The sequence below is a fragment of the Girardinichthys multiradiatus genome, chromosome 19 (assembly GCF_021462225.1).
Source record: "Girardinichthys multiradiatus isolate DD_20200921_A chromosome 19, DD_fGirMul_XY1, whole genome shotgun sequence".
NCBI classification, from domain to species: Eukaryota; Metazoa; Chordata; class Actinopteri; order Cyprinodontiformes; family Goodeidae; genus Girardinichthys; species Girardinichthys multiradiatus.
In genome coordinates, this window is record NC_061811.1 from 20,133,866 (window position 1) to 20,150,710 (window position 16,845).

Consider the following 16,845-nt stretch of genomic DNA (forward strand, 5'->3'; position numbering starts at 1 on the left):
ATGTGAACTGATCCATCAAGCATATTCCTTGGTCCTCATCATGCTGTTTGTTTACCAATATACTGTAACAAACCTCTGAGGTCTTCTGTGAAGACCTTATGAGTTTGTACTGATTTTAGACTGGAATTTAATTACACACAGTTGGACTAACTTAGGTTAAGTTCTAAAGTTCATTGGTTGCCATTGATTTTACTCTGAGATATCAGAATAAAGGGTGCCAAATACAAATGCATGCCTCACTTAAAAAAATGTAAACCATACTTTTCCTTTACAGTAATGCACAAATTTATCCTGGTCTATTTCAAAATATCCCAATAGAACACGCCGAGGTTTTTGGTTGCAATGCAACATGTCCAACAGTTTAGGTACTTTTTCAAGCCACTGTGTCCTATACCTAAAATTTATGCAAAAGCTAAGTACTTCATAAAATTTCCCCCAACTATAATTTCAGAAAGTAAGAATAATTAAGGAATTTTAATTCAGATCATCTTTGTAAAAAATTGATTAACCACTACTTAAGGACTTAAAGGGTCTTGATTGGACCCCTTACTCCCCACGCCTTGTGGGCAGTGGTTGTCCAGCCAATAAGTAGGAGTGGGCCTGCTGTAAACCAGCTGGAAGAAGGCAACATGGTTTTGTTGACGTGGAAGCTGGTGGTCTTTGGTATCCTGGCGGTGAGATCTCAGGGCCGGGTGTCTTCATGGCGCTATAGCCGCTCTGAGGACTTCGCACCGGTCGAGCAGACGTATTCAGAGACGCAGAGAGCGGAACGCTTTCAGGAGGTCCGGCGGGGCGACGAGAGAAGCGTTCAGCTGCGGCGGGGCGCGCGCACAGGTGCCGATACCTACCTGAGGCACGAGGGACGGGGAGGTGACGCATTTGTCAACATGCGTTCAGGTGGAACTTACTCATCATTTTACTTAGAACTGATAGAACATCAGCTTTTATTGATGTAAGAGTGCAGTCAACATTGTAATTTTATTTATTAAGACTTAAAATATTATTAAAACTCAACAATATTTGGATGCCACAGAAGCCCGTTTTATTTTCTTTCAATGCACATCCTGCACTCATTCTCCGTTTTCTTAATTTGCAAAGATGGTGCCAATAACTTTGGGTCGAAGCCCTTTCAGCACAAAGCTGCACCATCTGGCTCCTTGCAGCCTGCTGGAGATTTTCCAGCAACCATCAGAAGCAGCGCAGATACCGGGCCTCACCAAACATCAGAACTAAATCCAGAAATTTGTGAAATTTGGATACTTTTTCTAGCTCCCATTTTTTTTTTATTATTACTTTTCAGTTTCTTTGCTTTTCTGGAGTACGTTTTTTTTAGGGTCTTAGTATTAATATTTTCAATAACAAAAAATGAAAAGACTTAGTATTTTTTCTAATATTGTGCTTTTGCTTGGGTGGCCTCACTAGATATAAGAAAATGGCCACTGCTGTGCTACACACTGAAGATCTTGATGTTTTAAATATTTTGCTAAATCTTGAAATTGTATCTTTTACACAAACTATAATAGCAAGTAAGCTAGTTCTCTGAGCTAGTTTACATAAATGAACAAGATAACCTACTGCCAGATATTTAATAATCCGTGTTTGGGATTTTAGCATTTATTATTTATTTGAATATGTACAAGAATATTTACAGCACATAATTGAAAACTCTTATTTACATATTCAAGGGAGTGGGTGGGAGTGCAAACCTATATTTATTCTCACTCCTTATCCATTTTTCCTTACATTACCCAGATAATCTTACACGTATAACATAATTCCAATGTAACATACACACATTTAATAATAGTATACTGTCAATATAGTATCTATTGAAATATAATTACAGTAGCAAGAACAATCCTTATTTCCTTGAAATAAAAAACAAAAACAAAACTAGCAGCAACAACATCAGCAAAAATAGTAATTATAATAATTATAACAATAACAACAACAATTATTATTATTACTGTCATCATCAGTAACACCATTACCATTATCATTATCATTATTTTTTTACATATTATATTCAGTAAGCACGATTTGTTTTTTTTGACAATTTGTACTGTTTTATGTTTGGGCATTGCGACAAAAAACAAAGAATCATCAGAAAACAAGTACTGATGGCAGTGATGCTATGCAGGTGTGTTAATTAGTAATTAGGTTATGTTATAAAATAAGAAGAAAATCAATCAAATTAACAAGGAAACATGAAACACAAAAGTCAAGACAAAGTTTAACACAGAGACCAAATAACTTGATTAATTTTTCATAGTGACAATATTTTTCTCTAAAATGAAAAGCCTCTAATTTCTGCAAATAAACTGAATACAATTTCTTTACTTTTTTTTTATTTACAGCAACAAGAACTAACTGCAAAAATCGTCCGATTGACCTGGTTTTCATCATAGACAGCTCCCGTAGTGTGCGCCCTGCTGAGTTTGAAAAGGCCAAAGAGTTCCTGCAGGACATGGTGGACAGCTTGGTCATAGGCAGGGATGCCACCCGTGTCGGCCTTGTTAATTATGCAAGCACAGTCAAGATTGAGTTTCTCCTCAACACCTATTTTGACAAATCCTCCATAAAGCAGGCGCTTGGTCAGGTCGTGCCCCTGGCTTCAGGCACCATGACAGGCATGGCCATCAAGACCGCCATGGAAAAAGCCTTCATCAAGGAGGCTGGGGCTCGAACTGCTTCCATCGACATTTCTAAGGTGGCTATTATAGTCACTGATGGGAGGCCCCAGGACAAGGTGGAGGAGGTGTCAGCCGCAGCCAGAACATCTGGGATAGAGATCTATGCAGTTGGAGTTGACAGAGCTGATATGACTTCTCTGCAGCTTATGGCCAGCCAACCACATGATGACCATGTCTTCTATGTGGAGACCTATGGTGTGATCGAGAAGCTCACATCCAAATTTAGGGAAACCTTGTGTGGTAAGGATGATGAAAATGGGAGTGCAGGTATTGATGATAACGGACTAGGCCTAAATGACAGGGAAGACGATAATGGAATGAAAATTGAGCGTGACAATAAAGGGAAAAACGGTATGTCAGATCGGTCCTATTCTATTTACCTGTGAGCATATGGGCAGCACCATACAAGGGATCTTCATTCTAAAGCTATTGGTCCTCTTCTTTAGTTTTAAGTACAAACCCCAAATAAATACGAATTTACCACTTGTTCTAACTGAATATTCTACTAAAAAGATAATTAGCAACTGTAAAAAAAAAACTGAGTGGTATTAATGCAGAAAGCATTAAACATGAAAAATAAACCCCACACTAACCAACTTAAAGAAGAGAAGATTCAAATTCTGGCCACATTCTTTAAAATGTTGGAAACCTAATATGATGTTGTCTGTTCTGTTCACAGAAATGTGCTGCTGCTGTAAGTTGTGCTGCAAGCCAATAAAAAGCCGTTGAAACCAGGGACTCACAAAAGGCAGCAGCTTTGCCATAAGAGCTTTAAAAAAGCCTTAATCATTTTGGAAAATATTATTATTATTATTTTTTTTTAATAAGAATTTACCTTCATTTTCTTATATCTACTGTAGGCAAGCAACTCAAGTAGCCTTCTCTGTCAAAGCTCCTATAAAGTACAGGTCCTTCTCAAAAAATTAGCATATTGTGATAAAGTTCATTATTTTCTATAATGTAATAATGAAAATTTAATATTCATATATTTTAGATTCATTGCACACTAACTGAAATATTTCAGGTCTTTTATTGTCTTAATATGGATGATTTTAGCATACAGCTCATGAAAACCCAAAATTCCTATCTCACAAAATTAGCATATTTCATCCGACCAATAAAAGAAAAGTGTTTTTAATATAAAAAACGTCAACCTTCAAATAATCATGTACAGTTATGCACTCAATACTTGGTCAGGAATCCTTTGGCAGAAATGACTGCTTCAATGCGGCGTGGCATGGAGGCAATCAGCCTGTGGCACTGCTGAGGTCTTATGGAGGCCCAGGATGCTTCGATAGCGGCCTTTAGCTCATCCAGAGTGTTGGGTCTTGAGTCTCTCAACGTTCTCTTCACAATATCCCACAGATTCTCTATGGGGTTCAGGTCAGAAGAGTTGGCAGGCCAATTGAGCACAGTGATACCATGGTCAGTAAACCATTTACCAGTGGTTTTGGCACTGTGAGCAGGTGCCACGTCGTGCTGAAAAATGAAATCTTCATCTCCATAAAGCTTTTCAGCAGATGGAAGCATGAAGTGCTCCAAAATCTCCTGATAGCTAGCTGCATTGACCCTGCCCTTGATAAAACACAGTGGACCAACACCAGCAGCTGACACGGCACCCCAGACCATCACTGACTGTGGGTACTTGACACTGGACTTCTGGCATTTTGGCATTTCCTTCTCCCCAGTCTTCCTCCAGACTCTGGCACCTTGATTTCCGAATGACATGCAGAATTTGCTTTCATCCAAAAAAAGTACTTTGGACCACTGAGCAACAGTCCAGTGCTGCTTCTCTGTAGCCCAGGTCTGGGGAATGCGGCACCTGTAGCCCATTTCCTGCACACGCCTGTGCACGGTGGCTCTGGATGTTTCTACTCCAGACTCAGTCCACTGCTTCCGCAGGTCCCCCAAGGTCTGGAATCGGCCCTTCTCCACAATCTTCCTCAGGGTCCGGTCACCTCTTCTCGTTGTGCAGCGTTTTCTGCCACACTTTTTCCTTCCCACAGACTTCCCACTGAGGTGCCTTGATACAGCACTCTGGGAACAGCCTATTCGTTCAGAAATGTCTTTCTGTGTCTTACCCTCTTGCTTGAGGGTGTCAATAGTGGCCTTCTGGACAGCAGTCAGGTCGGCAGTCTTACCCATGATTGGGGTTTTGAGTGATGAACCAGGCTGGGAGTTTTAAAGGCCTCAGGAATCTTTTGCAGGTGTTTAGAGTTAACTCGTTGATTCAGATGATTAGGTTCATAGCTCGTTTAGAGACCCTTTTAATGATATGCTAATTTTGTGAGATAGGAATTTTGGGTTTTCATGAGCTGTATGCCAAAATCATCCGTATTAAGACAATAAAAGACCTGAAATATTTCAGTTAGTGTGCAATGAATCTAAAATATATGAATGTTAAATTTTCATCATGACATTATGGAAAATAATGAACTTTATCACAATATGCTAATTTTTTGAGAAGGACCTGTACATGTAAAGTTTCATTTTAAAAAACGACTAAAAATGGGGAAGTATATTTCATGCATTTGTTTATTGTTGTTAATTTAAAAGCAAAGACTCACAGTCAGTAACCATTCTGCTGTAGGAGCTTTTAAAAAAGCTAAAAAAAAAGGCAACATTTTAGGTTTTTCAGCTTTTATTAGGACAAATAGCCGATTCCCTCAAAGCTAACAGTGGGTTAGCTCAGCTTAGCAATATCCGCTAGGCTAGCTCAGCATGAAGTTAATAAAGTTTGAAACAAGCCCCTTTAAAGTGAGGTAGTTGTGATTAAAGATTGTTGTTAAAAATAACCAAAAAAAAAGCTCCAAAATTAAGAACTTGAACGTTTACTGTTTAGTATGGGAAATTAACACCACCTCAACAGGTTACATATACAATATTTCCATTGAATGTTCAACGTTTAATGCTGAAAATGGAATGTGTATTTTGCAAAAACAAATATTGCTGGTAGTTTAAAAGAGGAGATTGACAATAGACAAACACTTTGATATAGAAGATTTAAATTAAGCCTTAAAACATGTGATTTCTATTATTTTACCATGTTTTGAAGGGGAAATATACTTTACACTCATATCTCATTTAAGCAACCTAAGCATACTCTGTGACAGCTAATGCTTGCTTAGTTTGGCTTATTAGCAGCTTTTAGCAAACTCTTTACAGTCTTTTTTTACAGTGTACCAGTTATAGCCACAGTTTATTTGTTAAAGTGTCTCAAAATAATTAAGTGCTTTGCTACAGGAGCTTTCAAAAGTCCTTAAAACTTTATGTATTTATTTATATTTTTTGTCTTTGATGCACTTTCTCATGGCTACCGAGTACTATGTCATACACTTGAATAACTAAGCATAGCAGTAGCTGCTAGGCTGCCTCTGTCCGAAGGTTAATGAACATCCATACCAAGCTCTTCACAATTTACTAGTTACCAATTAAATTCAATATTGAAGCTAACCACAGGCTAAAAACGTAAGAACGTGCAATGTCTACTGTTCAGTATAGAAAAATAACATGACACCAATTTGTGACACATGAAACTTTCTCTTAAAGTTGTTTTTTTAATGTTTGCCTACTCTAAATAATTATATTATGTTAACATAAGGGTATTATCAGAATTTATAAAGGGTGGTTCACACTTAACAAAACACACTTAACAAAATTCTCAAAATGTCAACTCTTGTGTCCAAAACATGTTTGCTTTCCCTCTCAATACAGCGTTCTCTGAATACATTCAATTCCTGCTTGTTGTTTGAGAAAAGCTGGCTAAACATTGCTGGTAGATTAATCTTAAAAATTTCATTAATTCAATAGAAACACAGTGTTCAATTTATCTTTCTCCAGACAAGATTAGAGAGTTGATCCGTACAAACAGCTTAGGTATATGGAAAACTGTTTAGAAGTGACATTGAGAGATGATGCAGAAGTATTTCAGAGAAAACAGTACCAACAATCTAAATAAATTAAATGACAGTATTTATGCTTTATCTTCCAACTTGTACAGGCCAAACTATCGGGTGCCAGTCATGCAATATCCCAAATATCAAGCCAACTGCACATTGCATGTTTGATACTAACAGAAAAGTTTGCTGTTAAATATTCGATTGAACCTATGGAGTGAACTCTGTGTGTCAGTGTGAACAACTTGTGTTTCTTTTCTGAGGACAAGTTTAGAAATACAAATTGTTCAGTAGTTTTGCATAGGTCTATTATGGATGGGTCGTAACTAGTATTTATAAGCACTGAACTATTTAAATATTCATCTTTCTGCACAAATAATAAAAATCTAAATCAAATAAACTCAATGTAATATCTTTCGAATTGAATCACACAAATCCTACAAACTTACTTGCATGTGGCAAATTAACTAAATACTCACAAACTAACCAAACAATGCAAGACAAACTGATTTTAACCAGATTTTAGTAGACATAAGCATATCAGATACTGAAGTGTTTCTTCTAGGTTTGGATCCATGTGCTCAAGGACACAACTGTCAGCATATGTGTGTCAACAGTGGGAACTCGTACAGTTGCAAGTGTCACTCAGGCTACGTTTTGAATCCCGACAAGAAAACATGCTCAGGTAAGTATTTTACTATTCAGCTGTTTTTAACCTAATCTTTTTCAACATATAGTGTAGACAAGCCTTACGTAGGGAAAGATGGTTAAATGATTTATGTAAAAATCCCAGTTTTCCATTTAGGTGCTAAAAAAATAATATTTAAGTAATAGAAAACAAGCTCTCTCATAAATGACAAGTTTTCTAAAATAGTTGACAGCAATTTTGGTGTGCTTCAAGGTTCTACCTTGAGTCCTCTTCTTTTTAGTTTGTATATCAGTGATTTTCCTAAGGTTTGTCCACTTCATGTTACTTGTCAGATGTATGTAGATGACACTGTTGTGAATTTGCATGAAAAAACAAACCAAATATTGCAGAAGAACTATAAGCTGCAATTGCTATATTGTCTAATTGGTTATGCAACTCATGTTTAAATCTTGGTGTGAATAAAACTGTATACATGTTTAAGGTCTGTAAATAGAGATCCAGATGGAGAAGTTCTAGTGTAACTTTATAAGTCCTTATAAGTCATCTTCTTATTGAAAAACGTGTCAACCTGATGTGTTGATGGCTATTTTACAGGTGCAGATGCTTGTACCCAGGGACATGACTGCCAGCACATTTGTGTCAACAGTGGTGACTCGTACATGTGCCAGTGTCGAAATGGATACGTGTTGAACGCAGACAAGAAAACATGCTCACGTAAGAACATTTATTTCTCTCAATAGATCATAAGCTCCAGCTGTTGTGACCGATAGTTTGTCTGGATTTCATATGAAGAACTCAAAGGTTTACAAAGTTCTAGGTTGCTTCATAAATCAGGGGTCTTCAAGTTGACCATGTTCCAGATGCAAAACTGGAACTCAGTTGCCTTGTAGTAACGATCAACTTTGTTGTTTTTTGCGTATTCAACCACCCAAGCAGTAGATAAGAGAAAAAATGTGTTAAACAAAAAATTACAGCCACCAATTATATTATGCATGGGACACCTGTGAGGGGATTTGATTGACTTTGGGCTTTTGGTTTCCAAATTAGAAACCCACCTTTGCAGCTTTAAGCCAAGGCAAGACATATGTATTTATATGGCATCATCTATACACAAGGCAGTCCAAAGTATTTTACAGGAAATAAATTAAAAACAAAAAACCCCTTTAATCTTTTCTTTAAAAGAAAGCTCAATATGTCAGACCCCTAAAAACATTGCATACGAAAATAACGTTCCTTGTTGTGTTGCACTCTAAAAAAGGATTTTTTTGTAGTCAATGTTTGTCTTTTCTATTACCGAGTTATTGTGCTGATTAACTCCGTACCATGATATTTTCTAACCAAGTGGTTTTGCTGTCTGTACTTGACTGAAATCTAAAAGTGACTGAGACCCCATATGCAAGGTAACACACAAGCGAAATCAATGGTCTCAAGAAGAACGCCATTTTTTAAACATAATATTAGGTCCTACTTGCAGTTTGCCACAATGCATATGGGGACAACAAAGTAGAAAAAGATTATTTGATCAGATTACATCATAATATAATGTGTGGAGGAAAGCTAACACAGCTCATCACCATGAACACACCCTCCTCATCAGTGGCGGATGCTGGTCTTTCAATGAAGGGAAGCTCAATTTCAAGATCGCTAATTCGCTCATTTCACTGTCAATCAAAAAGGGATTCAGCCTCAGACAGATCATCCAATCATCATGCAGAAACTGAGCGTCCGGGCCAGCCGAGGCCAGACCACTGCCCCATAGACTCCCAGAGACGCTGAGCGTCCGATGGGCGGGACAAAGCCCAGCATTTTTGCTTCGCTATTAAACTCACTGTTTAAAGCACTGTGAAGCTGCGGGAATGAGTGAGAGGAAAGCCGCGTCGTTACCAGTGATAAGAAGCTGATTCTGAACAAAGGTTGAGAGCGTTGTAGTGTATATTTAGTCAATGACATGTACACACAACAATATATATTTGATATTTGATGAGCTTCCCTTGCAATCGCCACTGCTCCCCATGGTGGTGGTGGCATCATGTCGTGGGGATACTTTGTCTTTAACAGTGACAGGGAAGCTGATCAGAGTTATTGGGAAGAGAAATACAGCTAAATACAGGCCAATCCTGGAGGAAACCTGTTAGAAGCTGAAAAAGACTTAACACTGGGGAGGAGGTTCACCCTCCAGCATATATTTGAATGAACCGGTCAAAGTCCAACGCTAATATCCTTCGGGAGTCCGTGGACTTAAAAGTTGATGTTCACAGATGCCCTGTATCCCATCTAACTGAGCTTGAGTTTTTTTGCAAACATTCTAGATGAGCAAAGCTGGTGTAGACAAACCCCAAAGCAGCTGCAACTGCAACAAAAGGTGGTTTTATAAAGTACTGACTCTGGGAGCTGATCAGAAACATTCAGCACCCCTTTTAGATTTTTTGTTATTTCCACGTACCAATGATACACTACCTTGTGTTGATGCATCACACTCAATCCTGATAAAATATGGTTTATGGTTGTAATGTAACACAATGCGAAAAAGTTGAATGAATGATTCAGCTGCTTTTCATGTTCAGATAAATGTGCACTTGGGACATGACTGTCAACATACATGTCCAATGTATACATGTGTTGAATGCAGACCAGAGAACATGCTTACATACATATGTCTTTTGTATGTTTCTGGTCTGTTTCTGTGGATATGCTGAGTTTTTAGAGAGATATAGGGCCATGCAGAATTTAATTGTCAAGCTTTTTTTTTTAAAGAAACCGAGCAGATCCCAGATATTACCAAAAATGTAAACTTGTTAATTTGGTCCGTTTGATTATCGTTGCATTAAAGCTTTGTATCACTTGCTTTAAGCCCCTTGTCTGTAAGGCCAGAATGCATTGTGGCACTATATATGTTGTCGTGCTAATGTGTGTCTTTTCAGGTTCTGATCCATGTGCCCATGGGCATGATTGCCAGCACATTTGTGAAAACAGGGATGGATCATATGTCTGCAGGTGTCGAGTGGGATATATGTTAAATACAGACCAGAAAACATGCTTACGTAAGCTATGATATTTGGGACTTAAAAAGTTATTTTTACAATGAATGTTGATTCTTACATTTAGTGTCAGGGATGCTAAAAAACATGAAAATGTAAGAACTTAGTTTTTATCTGCATTTCACCAATTGCTGTTTGCAGACTCAAAAGGTTTAAATTAGTCTTTATCACAGTTTTCTTTTTGTTACGGTTTTGTAGGATTTAAAGTAAATTTTTTATAGATATTAAATAAATTGTGATTGAAATGTTTGCCAGAGGGTAAATAAGGATTTTTAAAAGGCACTAACTTCAGGCATTCTTACATTCTCGGTTTGTGAAATTACACTAATACTGTGTGCTTCACAGAAACAAAAGTTGAAGTGACTGGGTTTGAATTAAGCAGACTTAGCTCTGCATTTGCAAATTGTTCCAACCTCATAATGCTTTTGTTGGGCCGGTCCTTAAGTCCTGCATTTTTTCTGAACTGTTCTGGATCACAGTAGCAACTTCATTCTTAACAGGTGCTGAGTTGGGATCCTGATGCTGTAGCTACCTGTGGGTACAGTGAGGTTTTGATTAATGAGGTTTAATAAAATGTCATTATAACAAGTACTCGCTGAAGTCTGACATAAAGTAAGGACACAGTTTTTACTGTTTTAAAAAGGCTAATCATGCAATTAAATATCATATTAGTTTTGGGTTATAAGGCTAAATTTAAGGGTGCTCACAGACCCGGCTGGATACAAGTGGGAGGTTAAGCAGCAGCTTGTTAAGGGACATTTAACCAAATATTTGTGGGGATAAATGTAGATATTTTAGCCAATTTGAACCCTTTGAGAATGAAAGATCACAGAAGAAAATAATGGAAGAAAACCCCCAAATAATTTAAACTTAAAACATCTTAAAATGTTTTTCTTGTTATTTAAAGTCATTAAAATTGTAAGTTTTCTAATGATTTCAGCATGAAAATGAACATTTCTAAAACATCAATAAAAGGCCCTAATTAAAATAACATTAATGCATATGATGAGCATATATAAACTTCTTTACAGAACGTTATGTGATGGCCTTTAATTTGTAATGGATGTTATTAGTGGTTACCGGTCCAATACCAAGTCAAAGGGATCCGGTTGGAAACTCCACCACACTGTTTATAGGAGATGTCAGATCATGTGTGATCGCTACAGGCTCTGATCCATGTTCTCATGAACATGATTGTCTGCATGTTTGTGTAAACATTAATTGCTCATACAAGTGCAAATGTCAATATGGATATCTTCAATCCAGATATGAAAACAGGCTCACCTAAAACTTTTCTTTTCTGGACAAGCACTTCTTCACTGCATGTTCTTATCTGAGCCACACAGATGTGAAAGCCTTTTCTGACAGGAAAACACAAACAGAATCCTCATTCAACATCTCTGCATCAAAATATGCACAAGTGTGAATCATCACAGAAGGACCGTTTCATGTGCAGCTCTTTAAGGCACCACAAAAATATTTGCAAAACAAAGTGTTTCTGGCATATCAGATCTTTGAGCTTGTCTTTTCAGGCTCAGATGCTTGTGCTCGGGGACACGACTGCCAGCACATTTGTGTCAACACTGGAAGCTCATATGTCTGCAAGTGTCGGCTGGGATATTTGCTCAACATGGACCAAAAAACATGCTCACGTAAGAAAATTTACTTTCAGAACCTCCATTAGTGATCCAGCAGCTATTTGTTTTAGTTTTGCCTGAAATCTAGCCTTATTTTCAAAGAAAACTATCAGACGTTTAAATTTTCCATGTTTTAAGGTGGAAAATTACCAGAAATGACCTTCTAAGTTTCCAAAATTTCTTTGTGAGAGAACTTGAAAATCATGTGTAGACTACCAACAACCGAAAGAAATTCAAAAGCCTGAATGTCTGATGTTATCAAAGATGGCATTCTGGGAATTTTCCCACCTATTTCTGTTAAACTGCGTGGTTCAGATATCCACAGAATACACTATAGATTGGATAATTTGATTACCAAAACATGTTTGTGGACAGAATAAACTGACCCAGTGTCTTCCTCCAGGTTCAGATGCATGTGCTCAGGGACATGACTGCCAGCACGTTTGTATCAGCAACGGTGATTCTTACAACTGCAAGTGTCGAGTAGGATATATTCTAAATTCAGACCAGAAAACATGTTCACGTAAGGATTTTTAACTTCAGTTAAGGCACATTGTTCTCACACCTCAGGTTGTTGGTAATGTATGCCTGCTTCAATCTCCACATTTCCTAAATAAAGCTTCCCTAAAGCTGTTTAGATGTACGTTTGGAAGTTCCATAACTGTCAATATAGGACTGTGTAAAGACAACGCCAAGACTGAAAGAAATCAGCAATAATCAGTTGTTCCTTCCCATTTATCTGGGAAGGGTTATAAGGCCATTTCTATACAATTTACTGTCCATCGATGTTCAGTGGGAAAAATTTACAAGTGGGAAACACTTAAGCCAAAAATAGTGGGTATCTCTATGAATTTACTCCCAGTGTTAGCGTGTGCAATGTTCAGAGAAATTACAAAAAACCTAAGAGCGTCATCTCAGATTCTATAGGCCTGCCTCAGCATGATAATGTTAAATTTTATCACAGTAAAAAAACACAGAAGTATGGCTTTTTGGAATGGTTGCCAGAAGAAAGGTTAAAAGAATATGGCAGCCTGACTTAGTTTTAAGTCGCATCTCAGTGAACCACAAGAAGACGTACACCAAAGTAGAGATGTTAATAAGCTGTAAAGCACACAGATAGAGGGCTGATTGTCTAGACTTGTTTTGAAGCCACAGGACTAGTAAACATTACAGTCATTGAGTCAACCATGAACTCCTGCGTATCAAAGTATTCTGGAGTTTGAGAGTGAGTCTAACTTTTGGATAGCTGAAGTTTAACCCAAAAAGGGTCACCAACAGGACAATGATCCAAAACACAGCAGCAAACCTACAACAAAATGGCTAAAAAAGAAAAGAAGCAAGGTGCTGCAATGGCCTAATTATAGTCCAGCTGTTAAACAGATAGAAATGAATTAGTTGGACCTTAAGAGAGCTATGCATAAACAATGGTCTGCAAATTTAAGTGAACTGAAGACATGTTGAAAAAGATGAGTGGTGCAAATTCCTCCACAACAATGTAAGAAACTTATAAAATCATACAGAAAATGACCAGAGAGCTATTGCTGAGTGGTTTTACAGCAAGACATAAATTCAACCAGACTTTAAAGTTTACTGTAGTTTCAAACAGAGTTTATTAATAAATACTTTCCTCGTGCTCCTGATTTCAGTTATTTTTAATCCATCTGCGTAGATTAAAAAAATAGCTTGAGCATCGAAAGGATCAAGAGCTGTACTATTTATCTGCAGGAACAGCTCCAAAACTGCTTTGTGCTTAAACCCTTTCTGCAGCTTTAAATCATAACGTGTGTTTTGTTTACAACAACAACACAAATATCATGTCTTTGTTTTTTGCAACCCTCAACTGTTGGAAACACAGCAGTTGATACTAACCAAGGCATTCAAGTCCAAAGATAAGCAGTACCTTTGCTAGTTTTGCACAGTTTAAAGTCCAGGGTTCTGTAGGAAAAAGGTTCAGACTATTACAATGTTAGTTTGTTGGAATATTTAGTAACATGTTATATTTGTCTGGATATCTCTTCATTTAATTAATGTTATGTGTCTTAATATTCCTTTGAATGTGGACCTCAATACGTAAGCATGCTTAAGCTATAATTGGTTTGAATGTTAAAACAAAGTACTAATCTCTCTCTTAATCCAAAATCATCCCAATCATGGCTGCCATCTGTAATCTAAGCCAAACTATATGAAGTAACACATTTTTTCATTTTACTTTAATCTCTGATTCCAATTTAAATATTTTACCTGCTTCTGTCATGTATCCTGCATTAGATGATGAAAACCTTCCTCTGCGCCTGTCAGACTCTCTCCACATGTGTTTTGTTTTGTTTCAGAGGAAATGAGAAGTGAAATAACAGAAGATGCTTGCATGTGTGAAGCTCAGCTTGTATTCCAGAAAAAAGTGCAGTCAGCCATTCAGGAGCTCACCAGGAAACATATCCTTTTTTGACTCCATATTTTAAGATGTCATTTTACAATTTAAATTAATTTCAAAAAGACAAAAATTGCTTTAATCAGTATTAATTATACAATATTTTGTATCAAATTAGCACATTGTTCCAGTAAATATTTGCATTTCCTTGACTGTTTGATCACTTGCTGAACTTTCAGACAAAATAAGCAACATTGAAGGTGAATTCCAACAATGAGAACAAAGATGGCACTAGAGGAAAAATGTCAGCACTTTTATTCCAACCAGTGTACCAGGATGTCATTTTAAATTCCATAATGTTGTTTAAAAATCTGCGTCGTGTTTAATGCATACAAAAATAAAATATAAAAATGCTGTTATGGTGCTGTTTTTCCTAAAAACTTGCACTGACATCAACTCTGGAGTTATTACCCATGTTAACAAAAAGTCACCTAAACAGGACTGTAAGTGTTTACATCTGCTTATATAACCAATTATAAGTTATATAATTCAGCCTGGTCATGAAATGGTTCAGGGAGTTCAAGTGTGACTCAAATTTGGCCCAGTTTTCTTTGCAGCGGTGGTTTTAATAAGAGATTATTTCAAGCTAAAGAGCTTAGTCTTTTCTTATTGTATTTTCTTTTCTGTCTTTGCGTTTCTACATTTGAATGCTGTATTTTGGCGCTTTTTGAAATAGATAACATCAATTATTTGTATGTTTTCTAATGGGAACAGCTGCAAAAAATAAACTTTAATGAAACAACGTTTTCTACGTATCTGTCTTCACTCTTGTAAAAGTATAGTCTTTATATTATCGTTTGTATTTATTGTAACTATGTGATAAGAGGTAACGACATAACAAAAGTTAGAATAGTTTCATAAATACATTTTATGACAGGTATATAATTATTCTAATTATTCGACAGTCATGGTGCTTTGCCAAAATATTCATATCTCTTATACATATAGATAAGTTTATTGTTTTTTAAAGTGATGTTGTGGTAGACCAACACAAAGCAGTGAAAAACAGTGAAGTGAAAGGGAAATGATACTTGGCTTTTTTATCACAGTTAATAAGCTGAAAAGTGCAAAATGCATTTGTAATTAGTCAGTTTTTCTCTGATACCCGTAAAACAAAATCCCATGGAACTAACCACCTTCAGATGTCACTTACAGTGCCTTGCGAAAGTATTCGGCCCCCTTGAACTTTTCAACCTCTTGCCACATTTCAGGCTTCAAACATAAAGATAGAAAATTCTAATTTTTTGTGAAGAATCAACAACAAGTGGGACACAATTGTGAAGTGGAATGAAATTTATTGCATGTGTTAAACTTTTTTAACAAAAAACTGAAAAGTGGGGTGTGCAATATTATTCGGCCCCCTTGCGTTAATACTTTGTAGTGCCACCCTTTGCTGCAATTACAGCTGCAAGTCGCTTGGGGTATGTCTCTATCAGTTTTGCACATCGAGAGACTGAAATTCTTGCCCATTCTTCCTTGCAAAACAGCTCGAACTCAGTGAGGTTGGATGGAGAGCATTCATGAACAGCAGTCTTCAGCTCTTTCCACAGATTCTCGATTGGATTCAGGTCTGGACTTTGACTTGGCCATTCCAACACCTGGATACGTTTATTTGTGAACCATTCCATTGTAGATTTGGCTTTATGTTGTGGATCATTGTCTTGTTGGAAGATAAATCTCCGTCCCAGTCTCAGGTCTCTTGCAGACTCCAACAGGTTTTCTTCCAGAATGGTCCTGTATTTGGCCCCATCCATCATCAATTTTGACCATCTTCCCTGTCCCTCCTGATGAAAAGCAGGCCCAAACCATGATGCTGCCACCACCATGTTTGACAGTGGGGATGGTGTGTTCAGGGTGATGAGCTGTGTTGCTTTTACGCCAAACATATCGTTTTGCATTGTGGCCAAACAGTTCGATTTTAGTTTCATCTGACCAGAGCACCTTCTTCCACATATTTGGTGTGTCTCTCAGGTGGCTTGTTGCAAACTTTAAATGAGATTTTTATGGATATCTTTGAGAAATGGCTTTCTTCTTGCCACTCTTCCATAAAGGCCAGATTTGTGCAGTGTATGACTGATTGTTGTCCTATGGACAGACTCTCCCACCTCAGCTGTAGATCTCTGCAGTTCATCCAGAGTGATCATGGGCCTCTTGGCTGCATCTCTGATCAGTCTTCTCCTTGTTCGAGATGAGAGTTTAGAGTTACGGCCGGGTCTTGGTAGATTTGCAGTGGTCTGATACTCCTTCCATTTCAATATGATTGCTTGCATAGTGCTCCTTTGGATGTTTAAAGCTTGGGAAATATTTTTATATCCAAATCCGGCTTTAAACGTCTCCACAACAGTATCTCGTACCTGCCTGGTGTGTTCCTTGGTCTTCATGATGCTCTCTGCGCTTTGAACAGAACCCTGAGACTATCACAGAGCAGGTGCATTTATACGGAGACTTGATTACACACAGGTGGATTCTATTTATCATCATCAGTCATTTGGGACAATATTGGA

The 16,845-nt window shown here is 37.4% G+C and overlaps 1 protein-coding gene across 5 annotated transcripts; it reads left to right on the forward strand.

Moving 5' to 3' along the window:
* Window positions 1–620: 620 nt before the first annotated feature.
* On the forward strand, window positions 621–15,083 carry LOC124884931 (matrilin-3-like). Of its 5 annotated transcripts, none has more exons than XM_047392987.1 (10): window positions 621–897; window positions 1,099–1,203; window positions 2,358–3,044; window positions 7,155–7,274; window positions 7,833–7,952; window positions 10,160–10,279; window positions 11,809–11,928; window positions 12,317–12,436; window positions 14,244–14,345; window positions 14,506–15,083. In XM_047392987.1, exons 1-10 carry the CDS (start codon window positions 630–632, stop codon window positions 14,556–14,558), a joined length of 1,815 nt encoding a protein of 604 aa, XP_047248943.1. In that variant the 5' UTR covers window positions 621–629; the 3' UTR covers window positions 14,559–15,083. The 5 variants fall into 5 exon arrangements, with proteins under 5 accessions (XP_047248943.1, XP_047248945.1, XP_047248946.1 ...); XM_047392989.1 differs by having other exon boundaries at window positions 2,358–2,933; XM_047392990.1 differs by lacking the exon at window positions 10,160–10,279.
* Window positions 15,084–16,845: the final 1,762 nt, after the last annotated feature.